Here is a 19,576-nt window from a genome sequence, read left to right as displayed (position 1 = left end):
CACAGTCCTAGTTCACAGAGGCTCAAGATCAAGATGTTGGCAGGTCTGTTTCTGTCTGAGGTCTCTCTCCTTGGCTTGCAGACGGCCACCTCCTCACTGAATTCTCACATGGCCTTTCCTCTGTGCATATGCGTCCCAGTTGTCTCTGTGCCCCTAAACTTCCTCTTTTTATAAGGACACCAGTCAAACTGGATTAGAACCCGTCTGAATGGCTACATTTTAATTTAATCATCGCTTTAAAGACCTTGTCTTGAAATCCAGGTACATTCTGAGTTATACTACAAAGGGATTGTATGGATGTGAGAGTTGGAACATTAGGAAGGCTGAGCGCCGAAGAATTGATGCTTTTGAACTGTGGTGTTGGAGAAGACTCTGAGAGTCCCTTAGACTGCAAAGAGATCCAACCAGTCCATCCTAAAGGAAATCAATCCTGAATATTCATTGGAAGGACGGATACTGAAGCTAAAACTCCAATACTTTGGCCATCTGATGTGAAGAACTGACTCATTAGAAAAGACCCTGATGCTGGGAAAGATTGAAGGCAGGTGAAGAAGGGGATGACAGAAAATGAGACGGCTGCATGGCATCACTGACTCAATGGACATGAGTTGGAGCAAACTCCAGGAGATGGTGAAGAACAGAGAAAACTGGCATGCTGTAGCCCATGGGGTTGCAAAGAGACAGACATGGCTGAGTGACTGAACAACAACTAGGGATTGGGACTTTAACATGGATATTGGGAGGACATAATTCAGCCCCTGACAGGAATGGTGACTCAAACCCAAGCTGCATGACTCCCAAGCCAAAATCTTAATTATTTAGCTATCCTAAGGGATGAGTCTCACACTATTCAGGGTAGTAAAACCACCAACATTTTTAGACTTACTTATCATCAATCATGTCATGTTTCCATGGATCTGATCTCCTTTCATGTGATAGAATGAAGCATTGAGCTCATACCAGTGACACTGACTACTTTGGTATTTACCCCAGCATTTACAACCAGCTGGCCTTAGGAGATGACTCAGCTATGATACCAGATGAGGAATAATATGTTTCTGTTTTGGGGTGTTGTTTATTCAGCCCTCATTCATATTTTAATTGATTTATTCAAGAAATATTTACCGAGTGCCTGATATATTTGGTGCATTTTTCTTAGCACTTTAGAAATACCAATCAATTTAACCCTCTTAATAGATGAAGGTATTATCATTATTCTTATCTTATAGATGAAAAAACAAGGCTCAAAGAGAATAGATAACTTGCCAACAATCACTTAAGAGATGATGCCAAGGCTTGAAGACTGCAACTTGAAGGCAGCCTCATTCCAGACCCTTCTCCTACACTTCAGATTTTTCTTTCCTGCTAGCTTTTAAAGTGTCTGAAGATTGACAATTACCAGTGACTTTCACTTTTTTTAAGAAGAGTAATTATCATGGTTATTACTAACTTAGTAAAGCTCTGTGTTTCCCCTACTATTATACATAATGTGCAATAGCTGCAAAGTTCCTATTTAATCCATACGTTTCAGAAGAGCAAATAAATCAGTGAGTTTCCTAGTTAAAGTTTGTGAAATAAGAGATAGGACTTCACCTCTGAAATAATAGAAAATATTTTTAAAGCCAGAAAGGATGCAATTAAAACACTGCTAGAAAGCATTATGGACTGGACATTTTGAGGAGTTTCAGGATAGAATACAGTTGGAGGGGGTCAATGGAGATACCAGAGCAAAAGAAAACAGTCTAAGAGAACAGAGGTGAGCACAGTTCTTTCTATGAGAACACCTAAGAAGTTTAAGTCACATCAGCAAGTGCAAAGAACAGTTATGCGTGAGATATTTATTCAGTAACTATATTCAGACTTTCTATATTGGGGACCATCTCTACTCCTTACCTAAGTCATCAATGATCTCCAGCTAAAATCTGAGAAATGTTCTTTAAAGAAAGACGGGGGTGGGCTGAGGGAGACTCCCAGTAAGGGTGTAAAGGAATCAGAGCATCCTTGAGAGTGGATGTGGATCTTTGCATTAACCAGGGCTGGGAGATGGGGTAAAGACAGCTCTACCAAGGCCTGAATGAGATACGTTAAGCACCAGCTCTCAGAGGCTCAGGGGAACCCTCCTTACTTTGACATCACTGCTACTGAGTGTGTGCATTAAAGTGCTGTCTGAATAGGATCAAAATGGGGCTAAGGGAGAAATGAATATTAAAAGGAGGTTGTGACTTGTGAGACCAGCCTGCAACTTTGGTGGCTCCTGGTGTAGACATGACTTTGGTATGCATCGCTGTTGACCGGCCATAAGTGGGTCCATAACTGCATGATATTTGGACAGCATCAGGCAGGGACAGCTCTACACTGCAGGTGTAGGGTTTGCATGGGTCGACCCCAGAGCTAGATGGTACTAGGTGTGCCAGTCAACATGCCTGCCATGCCGCCTTCATCTCCTGTTCAAACTGCCTTGCCCAGAACGAAGCAAGAAGGATGCCTTCTTAAAGGATAAAAAAATAAGAACTAAACTGGTTCCAAATTGGGAAAGGATTATGTCAAGGCTGTATATTGTCACCCTGCTTATTTAACTTATATGCAAAGTACATCATGTGAAATGCTGGGCTGGATGAAGTACAACCTGGAATCAAGATTGCTAGGAGAAAAAAAAAAAAGATTGCTGGGAAAAATATCAATAACCTCAGATATGCAGATGATACCACCCTTATGGCGAAGAGGAGCTAAAGAGCCTCTTGATGAAGGTGAAAGAGGAGAGTGAAAAAGTTGGCTTAAAGCTCAACATTCAAAAAACTAAGATCATAGCACCCAGTCCCATCATTTTATGGCAAATAGACGGGGAAACAATGGAAACAGTGAAAGACTTTATTTTTGGGGGCTCCAACATCACTGCAGATGGTGACTTGCAGCCATGAAATTAAAAGACACTTGCTCCTTGGAAGAAAAGTTATGACCAACCTAGATGGCATATTAAAAAGCAGAGACATTACTTTGCCAACAAAGGTCCCTCTAGTCGAAGCTATGGTTTTTCTGGTAGTCATGTATGCATGTGAGAGTTGTACTATAAAGAAAGCTGAGTGCCGAAGAAATGATGCTTTTGGACTGTCGTGTTGGAGAAGACTCTTGAGAGTCCCTTGGACTGCAAAGAGATTCGACCAGTCAATCCTAAAAGAAATCAGTCCTGAATATTCATTAGAAGGACTGATGCTAAAGCTGAAACTCTAATACTTTGGCCACCTGATGTGAAGAACTGACTCATTGGAAAAGACCCTGATACAGGGAAAGATTAAAAGCAGGAGAAGGGGACGACAGAAGATGAGATGGTTGGATGGCATCACCTAGGAGGCCTGAGAAAGAGAAAAGCAGCTTCCTAAAGGAGGCGACCAGTCTGGCCCTGTAGTCAGGCCTTGGTGTCCTCCTGGTGAACAAACATTTCACAGAATATTAAGCGAGGTCTCTGTGAGCGTGATGGAGGAGACAAAAAGTGGATCGCTCTGCAATCGTGTCTGAACACAGACAAAACATTAACATTGTTCAAACCACACACACACACAAAAACAAAAATTCCCCACTGATGTAAATTAGCTTTATTAAGACACCCAACCTTAGAATTATTAATTCAACTTCCTGATAGTATCCCATTTAGAGTAAAGCCGTACCTTTTTCAGCCCTCTTTAAAATAACCTAACACAAGACCAATCCTTTCTAGTAAGTCTTCCAACCTCTCTAACAACTTCTTAGTGAGATGCCCCACAGTTCTCCATGGAGTGTGTACTCCCTCCCTAAAATAGTAATAAAACCAGTTTGTTCAGCAACAGATGTGTTCCTGGTGCTGTTGGACTAGAGGATTTTGACAGGTCTTAGGAATGTCACATTTTTCTCTCCATGTTTATTATTATTGTCACAGATCTTCAAAGAGCAGTTCCTCTGGACTAACTATCCTGATCCAGGCAGTAAGTCCCAAGGTTGACCAGGCTCTTACGATGTGCCAGGTGCTTTACGTGAATTAATTCCGTGGTCCCCAAACTTTTTAGCACTGGGGACCGGTTTCATGGGAGACAATTTTTCCACAGACCAGGTGGGAGGGAGGGCGGTTTCAGGATGATTCAAGTGCACCACATTTGTCGTGCACTTTATTTCTACTATTATGACATCAGCTCAACTTCAGATCAACAGGCATTAGATCCTGGAGTCTGGGGACCCCTGTATTAACTCATTTTATACCCACAATGGCCCCATGAGTCAAGAGGCTTCATACCCCATTTACAGGTGAGGAAACTGAGGTACGAAGGTTACAGTGCAACTAAGTGGCTGAGCCAGGAGTCCAGCTGACTTTAGTTAGGGTTAGGGTTAGGGTTAGCTGCTAGCCAGCTGACTCAGGGCTAGGGCTCCAGTGTCCATACCCTGCCACCTCCCACTGTATGCTCTATGTGCTCTCATCATCACTCCTGTCCAGTCGCTGGTCACAGTGCCATCAGCCTACACTGAAGGGCACATAAGAAACAGCTCCAGGATATCACTACTGGGTTTCCTCCAAGATATGGGAGAGTGTAGACCCGCAGGAACAAATGAAATCTCCCTAATCACATCACCAGAAATAAGTGAACTTCTTATAAGCAGTTGGATCTTTTTTTCACCTAATGAAGACAGTAATCACATACTTGAGAAATTTCAACCAAATTTTAAGAAAGGTATGGGGTGACTTTCAGTTGAATAAATCTAACCGAGAAATATTCTCTTTGAGTTATACTTTTTAATTTTACTAATGTGGGCAAGAGAGTATTCCTGCTTGGTAGTAACAGGACTCAGTTCAATTCAGTTGCTCAGTCGTGTCCGACTCTTTGCGACCCCGTGAACTGCAGCACGCCAGGCCTCCCTGTCCATCGCCACCTCCTGGAATTTACTCAAACTCATGTCCATTGAGTCAGTGATACCATCCAGCCATCTCATCCTCTGTTGTCCCCTTCTCCTCCTGCCTTCAATCTTTCCCAGCACTTAGCAGCAGCAGCAGCATGTCTGTATTTTCCCAGAAAGACGGAAGCTGAGGCACAGAGCCTTGGAAGGTAATAGTTAATCTCTACAAGATCTCAGTAAGTTAGCTTCATTTTATCTTATTTATTTTTGCAGTTACCTCCCATTTGTAGCCTACAACACTGATTTTCCATTTTCAAGTGATAGAAAGTTTCCTTTAAACATTATTTCAGTAAAAATTTGAGTTCATTTAAGGAAAAAATGTTAAGTAAATAGTGGTACAGGTGGTAGGAGACCAAACAAGGAAACAAAAATCATGGAGGTGTTTTGGAACACCCTGACTCCAGTTTCCTCTTTGCCTTGGATGCTGGAAAGGCAGTGTACCTCATTAGTCATTGATGTCAAGGGTACAGTTCCCCACTCCATGAATTTCTCCCTCCAATCTAAGCCTGGCTTTATCTTTTATCTCCTCTGCACTGTCCCCCTGCCTTCCTGTTTTGCCACTCTATTTCCTTTAGGAAAAAAATAGTCAGGGTAGTGGGTGAGGGTTGGGGAGACATAATAAAGAATATCCCTTTGCTTTAATAATACCTGTCCCAAAAGTAGAGCTAACCCCAGCTACCTATCTTGCTAAGTGAGGTACTGAGAGCTCTGTGAAAAATCCTAGCCCGCCTCATTTCCTCTAGCCCAGGGAAGTTTTAATTCTTCAAATTGGGCTGGATCTGTATGTCTTTCTGGACAGCAGATTCTCTGGCTCTCCTGCATCCCATCTTAGAGTCATCAGGAGACCCGGTTCCTATACAACATGTGAGTGAATGAAAGTACTTCAGTGGAAAAGTAAGGGACACTCCCCGTGTGCGCCCCTTCCCCTTTCCTGGTGTGCAGCCTCACGCCCTTTTGTGCACCTCCCTCCTCTTTCCAATGGGGGAAGTTCTCGGTGACCCCACGGAAGCCTGAGGGGTGGAGGGTCAAGGCAGGGATGGAAAGAGGACCCTCAGGGATTGGGAGGGGAGATGGACAAAAGCAGAACGCCTGGGAGCCGGAGCAGGGCAGCCCCATACTCCCCAGAAAGCCTGGAAAGCTGGGGCTAGCATCTCCTCTCTTTGGAGAGTTCTCAGGAAGTTTGGGGGAGGGGCGCTCGGCTCTCTCCTGTTCTGGGAGGGTGAGAGGACTGCAGCCTCCGCAGGTCTCGGAGCTGTCACGTTCCGCCCCCGGCTCCGGCTCCGGGCCGGGTCTGCGGGGCGCGGGCAGCGCGCGCGCCGCCGGGCGGCATGGAGGGACTGGTCCTGCTCAACGCTCTGGCCACCCGGCTACTCTTCGTGCTGCACTCGCTGGTTGGAGTCTGGCGAGTGACCGTGGTGAAGAAGGAGCCGTGGTACTGGCTGCTGGCGCTGCTTAATCTCTTGCTCTTTCTGGAAACGGCGCTGACCCTCAAATTCAAGCGCGGCAGAGGCTACAAATGGTGAGCGCATCCCGGGAGAGGGAGGGCGCTCCGAGTCCCTGGGACGCTCCCCGGGGGGCACTCTCGGCCGGCCCTGGGGTCCCTCTCCTTGCAGGCTGCCGATTCTTTACTGCGGATGCAGACCCCCTTTGTCCTCTTTGGGAACGTCGAGGCAGCGCGGGTTGCTTGAGCTTCTCTTGGGTACGCGGGAGTGCCCCCAGGGTCCCAGGGCAACACGGGGAAGGCTCGAGTCGCACCCACGTGCTACCCAGTCCCAGGGTTGGCAACTTGGAAGACGGGAAAAAGAAGGGAAGCGCTTGCTTGCTCTGCGGAAAGCGCATCAGGGGTGTCAGACCCTCTGCGTTCTGATTTTGGGGTGTGAGTGTGCACAGTTTAGCCTGGGTGCCTGCAGCTATGGGAATGCCCTTCTCTGGGCAGACTTGTGTGAGAGCTTGTGCGCATCGGGCAGCGTCCAGGGGCGAGAAGCCACTCGCAGCACGTCTGTGGTTTTAGCCGCTTCGCTTGTACCAGCCCAGGGCGTCCTGGCTTGGCATCAGCTTCAGGTATCCTCCGGGCTTGCTTCACAGCCTTGGTTAATGGTCAGTCCATCTTGTCAAAGAGGGGTTGTGATGCTGGGGAAGGGAATAGCAGGCAGTGGTTCAGCCTTAAACTCAACGTGCCATACTACGGGTTCTGTCTGATGCTTTATTTCCTCCCCAAAGACTTGGATGGCAATCAAAGAATTGAGAGAAAGATTTCCTGCCATTTACAAGACCGTCTATCTCTATCGCTCTACTCCGAGATTTTCATCCCAAACTTATCTGAGTTAGTCCTCTTCCTGTATTATTTTTTTTAAAAAACAATGTCTGTGTTTTCATGTATGTCCATATTAAAAAAAAATATATACCTACTGCTATGAGAAAGAGGAAAATACTATTACCCAATTCAAGATTTATATACATGGTGGCATATTAAGTAAAAAAAAAAATCCTTTTGACGATTTTACATATTAAACTATAACAGGCTGTGTATTTCACGACCATCCAAGGGAGAGAATGTGTTGTCTCTTAAAATAATGAAACTCTTCCTTAAATTTTCCACTGGTGAAAAATTTCTAGAATTATCAGTGAAGAAGTTATTCAAGTAGAACCTTAATTTAATACAATAAGGACTAGAACCACGTCACTAACCCTCCCCTCATTAACAGCTTATTAAATAGGAGAGATCTGAGGTACTTTTCAGTGTGTCTTTTGGAAGTCTCAAAGATAAATGGTATTAGTTTCCCAGATAAGCCTTAGGGTTAAAGAAACAAAAGGGAGAAAAGTGTTCATCTAGCAAGCATTTCACATGAGACTGATTTAGTGTTTACTGAGTAGCTTTAACATGCTGGGGTAGAAAAGATCTTCAGTCACGGGAGGATGAAGACTGAGGCTGATATATGTTCCATGGAAAGTAGTCCTACCAGCAGCCATCATCAGAGCTCTGGGAAAAATGTCAGCCTCAGAAGGATGAGCTTAACTGGCCCTGAAACATCCTCTTTCTTCTCCAAGAGTGGACAAGAGGGCTCAGTTCATTAAGTCAAAATTGCATGCCAGTTGTGTAGAAATACTCTAGTCGATGGCACCTTCACCATTGACCACTGGCTGCTAAGATGGAAACGTAACTTAAAACTAAGAAAAAAAAAAGGTTGGGACCAAAACAGGTGATGGTCAATGTGTCAAGTTAAACAGGAAACTAGGGGCATGTTTGTGTAAAGAGTATGGACTCAAAATCAGACAGATAATGGAGTAAAATCTGGGTTTTCCTACTTACTTGCTGTGAGGCATTGAACAAGTTACTTAACCTTTTCCAGTCTCAGTTTCCTTATCTATAAATACATATCTTATAGGTTATTATGAATTAGATGAAATGATACATGTTGATGATCAGTGAATACAAAAGAGATGGTCTTTTCGAGATCCTAGACTTTTTCTTATTAAAAATTATTCTATGTCAGGCGGACACATTTTCAAGTTAAAAAACTTTGCGAAGTTAGCCAATAAACCATTGGTTCAGAGCCAAAATGTAGAAAACAATTCTCACCTTTATTTCAGAATAGGCCCACGATGTATATTTTATATTATAGCAAAAGTGCATAAAATGAAAGTGTTAGTCACTCAGTCATGTTCAACTCTTTGCAACCCCATGGACTAAAGCCCACCAGGCTCCTCTGGCCATGGGATTCTCCAGGCAAGAATACTGGAGTGGGTTGCCATTTCCTTCTCCAGGGGATCTTCCCAACCCAGGGATCGAACCCTGGTCTCCTGCATTACAGGAGGGTTCTTTACCATCTGAGCTAGGCCTTGTATATAGCACTAAAAAAAAAAAAAAAATGCTGACTCAATATCTAGACCATATTTGAGAATAAGCAAAAAAAACAAAAAACAAAAAACAAAACCTTGATAAACTTGGTTTATTGTACAAATTCAGGAACAAAGGAATCTTTGTAAAATGATCTAAATACAAATGTGATTAGTAAAACTTTGTTCTACTGATGCTATCAACTACAACTGAGTCTATAAATATGATCATTTGCATGATGGACAAAGCTCACACAATGTTCTTTCATGAATTTCAGGAAAAAAATCAGAAAATGGAATGTTAAAATGATATTTTAAAAGACAAAGTTATGGCAGTATCTATACCTCTATGAAAATGTTACTATAGAGATCTATATAAATATATATGTTATCTGTTAATCCATTTGTCTTACATTTTTTATTCTACCCTATAGAACCAAAAGTACCTGAATATAAAGACATACATTAAAAAATACTAAATTTCATCTTGATAGTGGAAAATAAAGCTAAAAGCGACCTGACCATTCATCTAGAGATTGGTTGAAAAATTGTACCTACCCATACTATAGAATATTTTGCTGGTATTGAAAATAATGTGGTAGGTTTTAGTATTGACTTTGAGGAATGTCCATGATACACTGTCAGGATAAAGTAACAGTGTTGTATATATTATTGCCTCAGTTTCTTTAAAAACAAACTTATCAAAGAATTATCCTTTGTATCAATTGAATACATTATCTATTTACTAGTCAAGAAGAGGGAGGTGGAGGGGAGGGAGGCTGGCAGGGAGGAGGAGGGAGAGAATGAGAGGAGAAAAAAAGGAGAAGAGAAAGGAGGAGGAGGAAGAGGGAAAACCCTCTCATATTAAAAATCAATCCATCAATTGAGGTCTGAACGGTGGACTAAACTCTGTGCATGCATGAAATGAAAGTGTCTTTTCTGGAACATTAGATCTATAAGCCTCCTTTAGACTGCTCTGGGCTGGTTTGAACTTTTTTCTTTTTATTAAAATTTGCACCTGGCCCCAAATAAATCAAATCTATAGAAATAATGGGGCAATAAACAGAGCTATAGAGGAAAATGTGAACAAAATTTCTTGTAACGTAGCAAACATATTACACTTATCCAAAGAATGTTTCTTTAGCTATTCTTTGGAAAGGAAAAATGGAACTAGAGCTGCTGAGCTCAGCTGTCCAGGGACAGGCAACATTACATCAGCACTAAGAACTTGCCAGTTGGAAAAGCTTAATTTGTTGGGATCATATAGGATAAAGAAGGGAAGCCAGTGACACATTCCTCATGAAGTCCAAGAAATGTGTGCTGGTGGAATTTGGTTCTTTTCCCCTAGTATTTATTAATTTCATCTGCTATTCACTTACATTCATTTAAGATAAAAATTAGTATCAATGCTTTATTTTTTAAAAACTTTTCATTTTATATTGTAGTATAATCAATTAACAATGTTGTGACAGCTTCAGGTGGACAGCAAAGGGACTCGGCCTTATATATAATGTATCCATTTTCCCCCAAACTCCCCTCCCATCCAGACTGCCACATAACTCTGAGCAGAGTTCCCTGTTTTGGTTATCCATTTTAAATATAGCAGTGTGTGCATGTCCATCCCAAACTCCTGAACTATTCCTTCCCCCTCATTCTTCCCCCATCTCCCCCACAACCATAAGTTCACTCTCTAAGTTTGATTATTGCTTAATTTTTTTCTTGATTTTATTTTCTATTGTCTGGACAACAATCAAAAGGATCTGTGAATTACCATTTGCATTCCTGTGTGCTAAGTCGCTTTAGTGGTGTCTGACTCTTTGCAACGCTATGGACAGTAGCCTGCCAGGCTCCTCTGTCCATGGGATTCTCCAGGCAAGAATACTAGAGTGACTTGCCATGCCCTCCACCAGGGGATCTTCCTGACCCAGGGATCGATCGAACTGCATCTCTCATATCGCCTGCATTGGCAGGCGGGTTCTTCACCATGAGTGCGACCTAGGAAGCCCCGTGAATTATCATTTAGGATAGATCCAATAGAAGACAAGATTTCCAGTTCCTTTCCAGCTAATACTGATAAAACATTGCTCATGAGAGAAAAAAAGTGACCAAGACTTTGATAAATTTGAAGCCTGTTCACTTTCAAGCAGACAGTATCTGAGAATATGTAAAAATCTAAGTTTAATTTATTGCTGAAAGTACAGAATTTTAAGCACCGATCTTTCTTCATCAAAATTTCAAGAATACAAGGTACATATCTTTGAGTGAACAAAATATCTTACTGACTTGGTTACTTCATTATTTCTGTTTCCCTTTATTAAGTTGAATCAGACAACCACTTTTGTTCACTTGCTTAATAAGTGGGCATGACACGCTAGATACTATGTGAAGAAAGAGAAAGCAAACACATTTGAGGTTTTAAAATAAAAGGTAGCAGTTCAATGATGTGTTCAAATATGTGGGGATAAGAATTATTATGAATATTTAGCATTTAGTGATATTCAGGCTTTTTCAAGTGTTTTACAGAATTTCCCACGTGATCTTGACAGCGGCTATAGTTATTTTCTGTTTCTGTTTTCTCCCATTTTGAGATGAGGAAGCTGAGACACAAAGCTGTTAAATCATTTTACTTGAGATCACTGAGTTGGCGATTGGAAGAGCAAGGATATTAATACACTAACAATTTCGCAGAAATAGGATGTGAGGAGGCGTGATAGCAGGGGTGGGGGTTGGCGTGGGGGAAGGAGGCGGGGTGGGGGTTGTGATGTGTAGGGAGGGGGAGGGGACTTCACAGCACTTGAACTGGAGCAGGAAAAACGGGTGAGAGAGAAGTGGCAAGGCTGGGTAGGTAATGAACATCCTGAGGGAAGTGAGGATGGGGAAAGATCACTTTTCTCTGGAGGAAGCACAGAGCCTTCTTATTTTTCACTCAGCAAAAATGCCTGGTACATCTCAAACGTGTTAGATATTCTTTTTAGTGCCACGAAAGTGGAGGTGAATAAATCAGGTAAAATCCTGCCCTCAAAGAACTCATGTTTTAGTCAGAGGACTCAGAAAATAAGAAATAAATAATAAACAGGTGTGCTGAGGGGGAATTGGATGAAGATGGTCAAAAGGTACAAACTTTCAGTTATGAGACAAATAAGTATGGGGGATGTGATGTACAACATGACTGAAACAGTTAATACTGCTCTATGTTATATATGAAAGTGCACGCACGTGTGCTACTGTGCATGAGTGATAATTGTTTCTCTTGTGTCCGACTCTGTGCGCCCCTATGAATTATAGCCTGCCAGGCTCCCCTGTCCATGGGATTCTCCAGGCAAGAATACTGGAGTGGGTTGCCACGGCCTCCCCTCTGCCAAGGGATCTTCCTGACTCAGGGACTGAACTTGAACTCGTGTCTCTTACGGCTCCTGCATTGGCCAGCAGGTTCTTAGCCACTAGCACGACATAGGAAGCCCCAGGTGGACGTGGCTGAGAGTAAATCGTAAAGAGTTCTCATCGTAAGGAAAAATATTCTTTTCCTATTGCTCTTATTTTGTATCTATATGAGATGATGGATGTTCACTAAACTTACTGTGGTCATTATTTCATGATGTATATAAGTCAAATAATTATGCTGTATACCTTAAACTCTTACAGTGCCATGTGTCAACTATACCTAGAGAAATGGGAAGGAAAAAAAGCAGATGTGCTGGTAAATAGCAATAAGCAAGTAAACAAGTGAGTGAGCAGAACAGTGCAGGGCTAAATGGGCTGGGTTATAGATGGATGGAGGACTTGGGGAAGGTTCTACTGAGTGGAAAGTGAGATGTCTTGCTGGGAGGCGATCTGGGAGCTGAGTCTGTTAGAGAGAGGAGTCAGGCATGGGAAGAGCCAGGGAGGCAAAAAAAGGACTGAGAGAAGGAAGAGCTAAGCGTGCCCTGGGTCACTTCTGACACCCTCCCAGAAGACAGAGAAGTACTGACTTTCTCTTCAACTCTTCTTTGTCTCTTCTTACCATGTCCCATTCATCTGGGTGAAAAATTCCTTCTAAATTTTATATTTTACCATATCTCATTTTATTAAAAAATGGAAGCATAGTTGATTTATAATGTTTTAGGTGTACAACACATAATTCAGTTATATGTATGTATAACTGAATCACTACAGAAAGACTATATATATATATAGAAGGAGCATATATATGTATATATATATGACTATATATAGTCTTTTCAGATTCTTTCCCAGTATAGGTTATTACAAGATATTGAATATAGTTCCCTGCGCTATATAATAGGTCCTTATAGTTTACCTATTTTATACACACTAGTGTGTAACTGTTACCATATCTCATTTGAAACATCATATGTTAGAAAATGTCTGGGTGGCCTCCAACTAAACACAGGAAAGATAAATTAGGAATCAAAAGAGATTCTGTCCTAATTTCATTGCAAATTCAATTCAATTCCGTAAAAAAAAACTCAATGAAATGTTTTGATTACTCAACTGTACAATATTTAGAGGGTTCAAAGGGAGAAATGAAAAACCTAGATTTGACAGATATCATATGAAGTCTGATCATGAACAAGTTCTGAGTAGCAGAGAAGAGCTTTGTCAGATGTAATTCTGTAGTATTTGATAGTATGTATCTCCCTCTACTAAGAGTGCTTACAAAAATGCCACAGAGAAAGTTGAGGAATACAAGTACTCTTCCACCCATCTTACGGGGTATCAGAGAGGATGAAATGCAGGTGTAAAGAAGGAGACCCTATGATTTCCATGTGGCCAACATGGGCACTAGAAATTCTCCCAGGAGATAAACTATTTCTTTGCTTACATTTGCTGCCCAAATAGCGAATTCATACGGACTGCCTGATAGCTCTCCTTAACTTTTTTAGTTAATGATACTAACAGTTTCCACTGTGCACTGGATTTATCAGCATATAGAGTTTTACAATACTCATTATCTTCGTGTTTATGTGGTTTGTGTGTAGGCATTTTCTATCCTGAGCCTTGCTGTTATTGTTCAGTCACTCAGTCCTGTCTGACTCTTTGCAACCCCACGGACTGCAGAATGCCAGGCTTGCCTGTCCTTCACCATCTCCTGGAGTTTGCTCAAACTCACGTCCATTGAGTAGGTGATGCCAACCAATCAACTCATTATCTGTCACCCTCTTCTCCTCCTGCTCTCAACCTTTCCCAGCATCAGGGACTTTTCCAATGCAAAAGAGTGACTTAAAATTGCATCATTTTTGTAGGCATGTACTGAATGCTACCAGTAAATGACTTTGTTTTCAGGTTTCTGAGTCATGGTTTAGGAAGAAGACTCTTATGTTCTCTTGACTTAGCACTATGCTATATTTTCAAGAAAAAGTCATATTTTCTTATTTTGTTTCACAAGGGACTTGTTCAGTTCAGTTCAGTCACTCAGTCATGTCCGACTCTTTGTGACCCCATGGATTGCAGCACACCAGGCCTCCCTGTCTATCACCAACTCCCAGAGTTTACTTGAACTCATGTCTATTGAGTTGGTGATGCCATTCAACCATCTCATCCTCTGTCATCCCCTTATCCTCCCGCCATCAATCTTTCCCAGCATCAGGGTCTTCTCAAATGAGTCAGTTCTTCTCATGAGGTGGCCAAAGTACTGGAGTTTCAGCTTCAGCATCAGTCCTTCCAATGAATATTCAGGACTGATTTCCTTTAGGATGGACTGGTTGGATCTCCTTGCAGGCCATGGGACTCTCAAGAGTTTTCTCCAGCACCACAGTTCAAAAGCATCAATTCTTTGGTGCTCAGCTTTCTTTATAGTCCAACTCTCACATCCATATATGACTACTGGAAAAACTAGAATTTTGACTAGATGGACCTTTGTTGGCAAAGTAATGTCTCTGCTTTTTAATATGCTGTCTTGGTTGGTCATAACTTTTCTTCCAAGGAGCAAGTGTCTTTTAATTTCATGGCTGCAGTCACCATCTGCAGTGATTTTGGAGCCCCCCAAAATAAAAAAGTCAGCCACTGTTTCTACTGTTTGCCCATCTATTTGCCATGAATGATGGGACAAGATGCCATGATCTTAGTTTTCTGAATGTTGAGCTTTAAGCCAACTTTTTCACTGTCTTCTTTCACTTTCATCAAGAGGCTCTTTAGTTCTTCTTCACTTTCTGCCATAAGGGTGGTGTCATCTGCATATCTGAGGTTATTGATATTTCTTCCAGCAATCTTGATTCCAGCTTGTGCTTCATCCAGCCCAGCGTTTCTCATGATGTACTCTGCATATAAGTTAAACAAGCAGGGTGACAATACACAGCCTTGATGTACTCCTTTCCCTATTTGGAACCAATCTGTTGTTCCATGTCCAGTTCTAACTGTTGCTTCCTGAGCTGCATTCAGGTTTCTCAAGAGGCAGGTCAGGTGATCTTGTATTCCCACCTATTTCAGAATTTTCCACAGTTCACACAGCAAAAGCTTTGGTATAGTCAATAAGCAGAAGTAGATGTTTTCTGGAACTCTCTTGGTTTTTTAATGATCCAACGGAAGTTGGCAATTTAATCTCTGGTTCCTATACCTTTTCTAAATCCAGCTTGAACATCTGGAAGTTCATGGTTCATGTACAGTTGAAGACTGGCTTGAAGAATTTTGAGCATTACTTTGCTAGCCTGTGAGATGAGTGCAATTGTGCGGTAGTTTGAGCATTCTTTGGCATTGCCTTTCTTTGGGATTGGAATGAAAACTGAAATTTTTCCATTCCTGTGGCCACTGCTGAGTATTCCAAATTTGCTGGCATATTGAGTGCAGCACTTTAACAGCATCATCTTTTAAGTTTTGAAATAGCTCAACTGAAATTCCATCACCTCCACTAGCTTTGTTCATAGTGATGCTTCCTAAGGCCCAATTGACTTTGTAATCCAGGGTGTCTGACACTAGGTGAGTGATCATACCATCATGATTATCTGGGTACTGAAGATCTTTTTGGTACAGTTCTTTGTGTATTCTTGCCACCTCTTCTTAAAATTTTCTGCTTCTGTTTGGTCCATACCATTTCTGTCTTTTATTGTGCCCATCTTTGCATGAAATGTTCCTTTGGTATCTCTAATTTTCTTGAAGAGATCTCTAGTCTTCCCCATTCTGTTCTTTTCCTCTATTTCTTTGCATTGATCGCTGAGGAAGGCTTTCTTATCTCTCCTTGCTATTCTTTGGAACTCTGCATTCAGATGCTTATATCTTTCCTTTTCTCCTTTGCTTTTTGCTTCTCTTCTTTTCACAGCTATTTGTAAGGCCTCCTCAGACAACCATTTTGCCTTTTTGCATTTCTTTTTCTTGGGGATGGTCTTGATCCCTGCCTCCTGTACAATGTCACGAACTTCCGTCCATAGTTCTTCAGGCACTCTGTTTATTAGATCTAATCCCTTGAATCTATTTGTTACTTCCACTGTATAATCATAAGAGTTATGTTTTAGGTCATACCTGAATGGTCTAATGGTTTTCCCTACTTTCTTCAATTTAAGTCTGAATTTGGCAATAAGGAGTTCATGATCTGAGCCACAGTCAGCTCCTAGTCTTGTTTTTGCTATAGAGCTTCTCCATCTTTGGCTGCAAAGAATATAATCAGTCTGATTTGGGTGTTGACCATCTGGTGATGTCCATGTGTATAGTCTTCTCTTGTGTTGTTGGAAGATGGTGTTTGCTATGACCAGTGTGTTCTCTTGGCAAAACTCTATTAGCCTTTGCCCTGCTTCTTTCCATATTCCAAGGCCAAATTTGCCTGTTACTCCAGGTATTTCTTGACTTCCTACTTTTGCATTCCAGTTCCCTATAATGAAAAGGTCATATTTTTGGGGTGTTAATTCCAGGTCTTGTAGGTTTTCATAAAATCGTTCAACTTCAGCTTCTTCAGCATTACTGGTTGGGGCATAGTCTTGGCTTACTATGATATTGAATGGTTTGCCTTGGAAACAAACAGAGATCATTCTGTAATTTTTGAGATTTCATCCAAGTACTGCATTTCAGACTCTTTTGTTAACTATGATAGCTACTTCATTTCTTCATTTCTTCTAAGGGATTTCTGCCCACACTCGTAGATATAATTGTCATCTGAGTTAAATTCACCCATTCCATCCATTTTAGTTTGTTGATTCCTAAAAATGTCGATGATCACTCTTGCTATCTCCTGTTTGACCACTTCCAATTTGCCTTGATTCATGGACCTAACATTCCAGGTTCCTATGCTATATTGCTCTTTACAGCATCAGACTTTACTTCCATCACCAGTCATATCCACAACTGGGTATTGTTGTTTCTTTGGCTCCATCCCGTCATTCTTTCTGGAGTTATTTCTCCACTGATCTCCAGTAGCATATTGGGCACCTACCGACCTGGGGAGTTCATCTTTCAGTGTCCTATCTTTTTGCCTTTTCATACTGTTCATGGGCTTCTCAAGCAAGAATACTGAAGTGGTTTGCCATTCCGTTCTCCAGTGGACCATGTTTTGTCAGAATTCTCCACCATGACCCATCCATCTTGGGTGGCCCTACACAGCATGGCTCATAGTTTCATTGAGTTAGGCAAGGCTATGGTCCATGTGATCAGATTGGTTAGTTTTCCATGATTGTGGTTTTCAGTCTGTCTGCCCTCTGATGGAGAACGATAAGAGGCTTATGGAAACTTGCTGATAGGAGAGCCTGACTGAGGGGGAAACTGGGGACTTGGGACTTGGGATCAAAACAATAATTATGCCTACATTTAGAATGGGACTCCTAGGAGTCCACTGAATGATACCACTGTTGATACCCATGTTGTAGCTGAACCACTGAATGATACCCATGTTTTTCTCCACATACTATGTTCACCTGATATATTCAGAGCTGAAAGTTAAGGTTATAATAGTTTATAATTTCTTGTACTTGTTTGGGAGAAAATCAAAGTGCAAATTATTATGGGCAGCTCCCATGAATCAGTATATATATCTAATTTAGAATTAGATATGTATCTAAGGGCTTCCCTGGTGGCTCAAACAGTAAAGAATCGGCCTGCAGTGCAGGAGACCCCGGTTCAATCCCTGGATGAAGAAGATCCCTGGAGAAGGAAATGGCAACCCACTCTAGTATTTTTACCGGGAAAATTTCATGAACAGAGGAGCTTGGCAGGGTATAGTCCACAGGCTTGCAAAGAGTCAGACCTGACTGAGTGACTAACACACACGTATATATCTAATATCTATCTAATTTTAAATTTCACGTATTTCTGCTTCTCATAGCAGCAGCATTATTATCCATACAGCATCAGGACACATCTGAATACCTTCACTATTCCATCAAAGGAAGATTCACCTTTACTTCCAGGTTTATTTTCCCCATGTGCATGTCCCTCCCTATTTCAGAAATTCCTCTAAAATACTGATATCATTGTGTCAGATGTGGGGTATATAAATCATTTTGCTAAAGAAAATCAGTGTTTTTTTGAAAATAGGTTTTTGACATGCAGTTTTTGAAAAAATGAACCTTCTTTCAAAGTCACACTAATGGTTATTAACAATTCACTACTATTAATATAAAATGCCAAGGTGGAGTTGATTTTATTTTCTCTGAATATAAACTTACCATCCATAGTTGTTCAGGGAAGGGGGTTATATTTTACCTTTGGGCTGTCCAAGAGGTAGCTGGTGTAACACTGACTTAATGTTGTATGCTTATTAGAATAAAAATGAGTAACCTTGGGGAAAAAAGAAGTCCTCTCTATGATGCATGCCCTTGCCAGCCCTAGTTGGGTCCTGTAGCGGTCCTTTGCTTTCTTATCTCCCTGACTCAGTTTCCTGTTCCACACACCTATTTTATTATTAGGAAAAGCCTCTTAATAAATTGGCTGTGCCATTTTCTGACAGTCTGTTAATAATGGGGATGAGGATAACGATGAAAATGATGGTGATGCTGATCGTGGAGATGGTAACAGTTACTGAGATACGGAGAACTGATGCTGCTCCAAGCCTGCTTTCTATCCATTATCTCACGTAATCCTCACAATGACCTGATGAATTCATTTTCATCTTTATTACCATTTTAAGATGAGGATGCTGCTGCATAGCAAGGCTAGATCACTCATCAAAGGTCACAAATAGCAATGAGTGAGTGAAGTCGCTCAGTCGTGTCCGACTCTTTGCAACCCCATGGACTGTAGTCTATCAGGCTCCTCTGTCCACAGGATTTTCCAGGCAACACACTGGAGTGGGTTGCCATTTCCTTCTCCAGGGGATCTAGCAATAATGAATCATAAAAACAATCCTAGCATCTGTGAACCCTCACTTTTATTGAGCCAGACTTTGCATTGAACGGATTCCCTCATTCACTCCTCACAAAAGCCCTGGTGCTAGTTCCTGCTTGCAAATGAGGAAGCCAAACTCAGAGAAGTATTCCCATGCCAGAATTGAACTCTGTCACCTAGTTGCTGTACTCTACATTCAGCAACCAAACTGGGTTTTGCTGTGGACAGTACAACTATAGACATTTTTGGGGTCAAGGATTCTCTTTGGTACAGAAAGGGTCAAAGTATTTTCTGTGTTCCAAAATTGGGCAGGTAAATCCCAGGTGATTTGCTAAATGAACACTAGAATGGTTTTGCTTAGAAGAGAATGTAGAAAATTTAAGGGACTTTCACTCTTCTGTGCTCCCAATGTAGGGGACCTGTGTTTAATCACTGGTCAGGGAACTAGATTCCTAAGAAGAGTTTGCATGCTCTAACTAAAGATCCCACATGCTGCAACTTAAAAAAAGAAAGAAAGAAAGAAAAAAAGATCCTGCGTGCTGCAAGTAAGACCCACGTAGCCAAATAATGTGGGTCTTAC

The 19,576-nt window shown here is 41.6% G+C and overlaps 1 protein-coding gene across 1 annotated transcript in view; it reads left to right on the top strand.

The window, feature by feature from the left end:
• The first annotated feature begins 5,914 nt into the window (after positions 1-5,914).
• Positions 5,915-19,576, top strand: part of TMEM26 (transmembrane protein 26) — a 64,793-nt gene continuing 51,131 nt past the window's right edge. The window contains exon 1 of the mRNA XM_006045501.4: positions 5,915-6,436. Coding sequence (XP_006045563.1) covers positions 6,246-6,436 — 191 coding nt within the window. The 5' untranslated portion in view covers positions 5,915-6,245. The remainder of the gene's footprint in view (positions 6,437-19,576) is intronic.

The sequence above is a fragment of the Bubalus bubalis genome, chromosome 4 (genome assembly GCF_019923935.1).
Source record: "Bubalus bubalis isolate 160015118507 breed Murrah chromosome 4, NDDB_SH_1, whole genome shotgun sequence".
Taxonomy (NCBI): Eukaryota; Metazoa; Chordata; class Mammalia; order Artiodactyla; family Bovidae; genus Bubalus; species Bubalus bubalis.
This window is presented reverse-complemented; position numbering and strand designations above follow the sequence as displayed.